This window comes from Salvia hispanica, chromosome 4 (genome assembly GCF_029641045.1).
Source record: "Salvia hispanica isolate PSC_SH4W2 chromosome 4, Shi_PSC_v1, whole genome shotgun sequence".
Taxonomy (NCBI): Eukaryota; Viridiplantae; Streptophyta; class Magnoliopsida; order Lamiales; family Lamiaceae; genus Salvia; species Salvia hispanica.
The window spans coordinates 7,021,591-7,026,558 of NC_142695.1; the positions used below are offsets into that span (position 1 = coordinate 7,021,591).

General features: G+C 35.3%; 1 protein-coding gene across 1 annotated transcript; it reads left to right on the plus strand.

The window, feature by feature from the left end:
* The first annotated feature begins 617 nt into the window (after window positions 1-617).
* Window positions 618-3,784, plus strand: LOC125196827 (NADH dehydrogenase [ubiquinone] 1 alpha subcomplex subunit 13-B). Its single transcript, XM_048095475.2, has 3 exons — window positions 618-918; window positions 3,233-3,304; window positions 3,396-3,784. Exons 1-3 carry the CDS (start codon window positions 704-706, stop codon window positions 3,538-3,540), a joined length of 432 nt encoding a protein of 143 aa, XP_047951432.1. The 5' UTR covers window positions 618-703; the 3' UTR covers window positions 3,541-3,784.
* Window positions 3,785-4,968: the final 1,184 nt, after the last annotated feature.

Genomic DNA, 4,968 nt, shown 5'->3' on the forward strand with positions numbered 1-4,968 from the left:
TTAAGAAATTGGTGGAGTGTGTAATAAATGAAGTGAGATAGTGGTTGTTGGAGTGTGTAATAATTGAAGTGAGGTAGTGGAAAGTGGGACACTTTGACTTTTTGTATGTTTAGAATTTTGTTTTGTTTTATTTTTATGAAAGTAATGACATTTGAGTGTAAATTTGATGAATAATGAGGTTAAATTTTATGTCCAAATATGATATATTCTAAATGTGACTCTTAAACTTGGACGGACTTAAATGGCAAAATGTGACTCTTAATATCAAGATACAAAAGTATATTAAGACTACAAGAATATAATATACTTATTAAAAAACATAAAAACCTTTAATGTATTTTCTTAAAAATATACTACGGGTATTTTATGATATTAAAACAAGATTATAAAGGGAAAGAAAACTGAAGAAGCAAAATGAAAGAGAGAAAAAAAATGTAAAAACACATTACACTTAATAGTGTACAAAATTCAGATAAGTATATTCATTTATTAATTACAGTATGATAGATTACATTCTTTTTTTTTCTAATTCTAAAAACGTGAAACGCGACTAAGCCGATAAGCTGAAAGCGCATTTCCGATATAAATTGGACACAGTAGAATATAGGTTCACTCTCGTCACCACATTTTCATCTTCAATCAAAATTTCAGTGTGAGAATTTCTGCAGAAATCCACCACAAAAAAAATTAGGGCAGAAAGAAAATGACGGAGGCGGTGATCAGGAACAAGGCCGGGATGGCGAGCATCAAGGACATGCCGGTTTTGCAGGACGGTCCTCCACCCGGCGGCTTTGCTCCGGTCCGGTTCGCCCGGAGGATCCCTAACACTGGACCCAGCGCCATGGCGATTTTTCTTACTACTTTCGGAGTCTTCTCCTGGGGAATGTATGAGGTCGGCAAAGGCAACAAGATCCGCAGGTAATAGTTTCCGTCGATGATTTTTTTTAATAAATCGATTGAGTTTGATTTGCGACCGGAAACGGTAGATTTTTATTGCTGTTATTAATTTTTGCCCTTCGTTGTTGAGATTGTTTAGGAGTACAGTCATATTGTTTGGAATTTGAGGTGTCTAGGGATTATTGGTGCTGTCTGATGATTTAGGGGTTTGATTTGGTGTTCAATTGGAGTAATACTGAAGTTTCGCTGCTTTTTTCCACTATGCAAATTCTGTTGGTTTTGGCTATGGTTGGGTCATTTCTTGAGAATATTTTTGCTTAATGTTGGTAGAGATGGGAGTGTAATGTTGATATGGATATGTGGCATTTCTGTGTCCTCCAAACCATTTATGAACTGTGTGGACATTTCTATCTTTTTCCATACTATGTCTGTTAACTATTATTTTGGTCTGGACATTGGATTTCGATAAAGTGGTAGTAATTTTTTGCATAGTTATCCTTGCAATTCTGCCCCTCCGGAACCAACTGCGCTATCCCTGCGGGCAAATTTGTGCATAGTTATCATTTTGAGGCACTGTGTGTCATGTGCTTTGGAGCTGTTGTTTCATTGACGTAGTTTTTAGCTTCGGATTTGTGAAGCCATCTTGAGTCGTTCAAAGCTAAGTTGTCCCATTCTTCTTAAACATATTTATAGAAACTACAGAAACATGTGTTCCAGTGATGTTCAGCTGGAAGATATTCAGAGGGATGAATATTCATGTTTGGAAGAACGTGAGCTCTCTGCTTCAATCTATAGAATTTGATGTCTAGATCTGTATGTAAATTCCCCTTTGCATTGGCTACCAAATGTCTACTTTTCATTTGAACAGTTAAGCTATATTACGTGTTCACGTGATGCTAGTAGCTAAGCACATATAAGCTTCCTCTCGCTTTAACTATGCACCCTTGGCTTTCTCTACAACATGTTGAGTAGCCTTGATTTTCCAACTGCAACCCTTTTTTGTTCACCTCTCAGTATGAAAATGAGATATATGTTGTTGACTTGTTGCTGCTATTCTCCTGGTTTGACTTTGAATGGAGAAACTTTTCTATCCAAAGCACATAATCCAAAAATCAAGAATCACAGTTCATGGTCTTTTACGTATTTAATGATATGAGAAGCTATTGAAACATGTCGAAAAATGTTATTTTGTAGAAGGTTCTTACTTCTTGCATATTTGGTGGTGGTGCTCAACAGGAGTTGTTGAGAGAAATCACTCACCTATGATTTGCACCTAGATATCTGAATTCTGAAAGATAACCTATTCTTTCACATGTTAATATGTAACCTATATTTTGAGCCATTTCAAAACTTTGTGTGTTGCCCCCTTAGTTTTCTTTGTTTTTGTTTAAAGAAATCTATTTACAGGTGTCCATATACCATTTCGAGTTATGCATATCCTTAGTACATTAGATTTTTTGACATACTTCAGCATGTCAGCCTCATGTTTTTTTCCCTAAAAATAATTTTGCCAATCCTAAATCAACATTCTTGGAGTCTTTTTATTATCTATATTTAGTCCATCTCTTGTTTTACAAGTTCTATTTTAGTTCACATCATCTACAAAGCTAACAGTCTTTTGAATTGAAAACTTCTTCGTATGCAATTCCTCACACTAGCAACTAGGAATTCTCTGCTTTTGTAATCCAGAGCTGGGATGAATGCTCACCACGATGATCAATAGGATGAGAATGAGATTGGGGTAAATGATTATTGAACTTGCTGAGAATGAAGCAACCGTGGACCAATCATTTCTGACAAGTTGTATGGATAATTTAGCAGGAACAACTGAAGTTAGAAGTTCTATATATTTTTTGTGATGTGTTTTGTTTTATTGGTTGGAATTTTTCATTGTGGTAAAAAATTGGATATAAAGATTTTTCATAAAGGACCTGTATTCTTCTAGCAATAAAGGAAGTAAAGATGTAATTATACTTCATAGGTGTACGGTAGATCTTGTAACTGTCCTATTTCTCAGAAGGTATTAGTTCTGGAAAATCTCTGTCAATGTCATCTATCGGGTCTTATTGATGGGAGACCTTTGGCCGTAGGCATTAACCACAGTTTCAGTAGACAAATACATGCACACCTCAATCTATGCTTCCTGGTATTTTGAGTTATGGCAACTTGTCAGAGCTACAGTATTATTAGTACCTACTATGATTTTTGGCTCTTTAAATGCGATAATTAAGTATATTTATTATCATTGACTTATTGTATGGAATTAATTTGTTTAATTTTGTTGAATATTGGAAAGTGGAAAGCGAAAACTTAATGAAAGTTTCTAACTGAATAGGGCTATAAAGGAGGAAAAATATGCTGCCCGCAGAGCAATATTACCTGTAATTCAAGCTGAAGAGGATGAAAGGTGACTTCTGCAGTTTGCTTCTGCCATTCTTGTTGTAATATTCCTAATTTTGTTTGCGCGTAATTTTCTTATTACCATTGCCTCTCTTCAGATTTGTCAAAGAATGGAAGAAGTATCTTGCAGAAGAGGCTAGAATCATGAAAGATGTTCCAGGCTGGAAAGTGGGCGAAAGCGTTTACCACTCAGGGAAATGGATGCCTCCAGCGAGTGGGGAGCTACGTCCAGACATTTGGTAATATTGTGGTTGTCTGGTTGCTGTTCTGGCTGATGGGATTCAGCAAAACAACATTTTGCTTTGCCAGCATGATTCACACAACTATCATTGCGCTTTTGCTTTGTTTCATTAAATAAGGATGATGCTGAAAATTATGTTCCATTGCGTCTATACCTGTTTCATTATAGATGTTGACATATGATTGTACTGACAAATTTCTCCCGCTTTTTGGTGTTGAAATGGTTTATTTAACGCTTCCATTTTCATCTTCTTTCGATCAGCAAATTAATAAAAGCACGAGTGAGAAAAATGTTGGGAATTACTTTGATTATGAGATATAAAGATGTCTATGTCTGCAGTTGCTATCATGGGTGCACACAAAATTTCGACCAAGAGGTGGTGTAATTTTATTCATTTATTTCGGAATTTGCTGACTTTGGATTGGGAAGGTTTAAAATTCGCAGGTCTATGCAGTAGACTTTAATCAAGCATATAAGCTTGGCTTACATTTGGATTTGCTGATTAAAAATTAGAATAAAGATTGTTGAAAATCTTCCAAATTTTATTCATAGATGTTCCTAATTTTATGTATACATAGAATTCTAGTGAATTTTCATTAACAAAATTTGATAGCTTTATCATTAACTACAACATGTAATTGTGGACGAATGCAGGAACATAGTTTCAGGAAGAGCTTAGATAAAAAAATGAGAGTATCCTTTTTTTCTAACCATTTATTGCACAAGCCAAGAACTAATCCCAAAACAAAATTAAACCATTCTTTACAATAAGATAACTCCTAATTAACAAATCCCAAAACAAAATTAAAAAACAATGCATAAACCATAACTACTAAGCACCAACTCAGCTTTGCCAAGAATGTGTTTTGGCATAATTCTTATCATCACAGCTAAAGTAAATCCCATCAATTCTGGCTGACCAGAAACAAGTGGAGGTTTCTTCACACTGATAGCTTATAGTATCAGTATCAAATGCAGTAAACCTTTTCTGCAAATGTCCCCACTGCAAATGGCAGGAAAACAGAGTTGATCTGAAGAAATTCACCCTAAATTTCCAACTCCAGTCATCACCATTATCCAAGAAATGCTCTCCTAAATCATTATCTGCTGATTTGCAGTTGACAACGAGCTCTTCCGTGCTGTTTTCTAAGTTGTTGATCATGTGAACTTGGTAGCTTTGGAAAATCCCAATGCTGAAAGCTCTTGATGATCCGATAAACGCGATGTGAATCGCGATTATTAGTGCGAGTGGATTGCGATAACTCATTTTATTGTGAGAGATATGCAGTAAGAATTTGTGTGATTTTGTTAGCAGGTAGGGAGAAGGTTTATATAAGTTGGGAGTTTCATTGGGATTCAATGCTTTGATGAGGATTTTGCACCTGTCTATATGGTAGTGTAATTATTTTTTTTATTTTCCATTTTGACCA

What these genes read in the sequence shown, in the direction of transcription:
- LOC125196827 (XM_048095475.2), top strand. Translation starts at nt 704, where the DNA reads ATGACGGAGGCGGTGATCAGGAACAAGGCCGGGATGGCGAGCATCAAG. An exon ending in AAAGGCAACAAGATCCGCAG is followed by an intron (nt 919 to 3,232) that starts GTAATAGTTTCC and finishes CTAACTGAATAG; the next exon opens with GGCTATAAAGGAGGAAAAAT. An exon ending in CAAGCTGAAGAGGATGAAAG is followed by an intron (nt 3,305 to 3,395) that starts GTGACTTCTGCA and finishes GCCTCTCTTCAG; the next exon opens with ATTTGTCAAAGAATGGAAGA.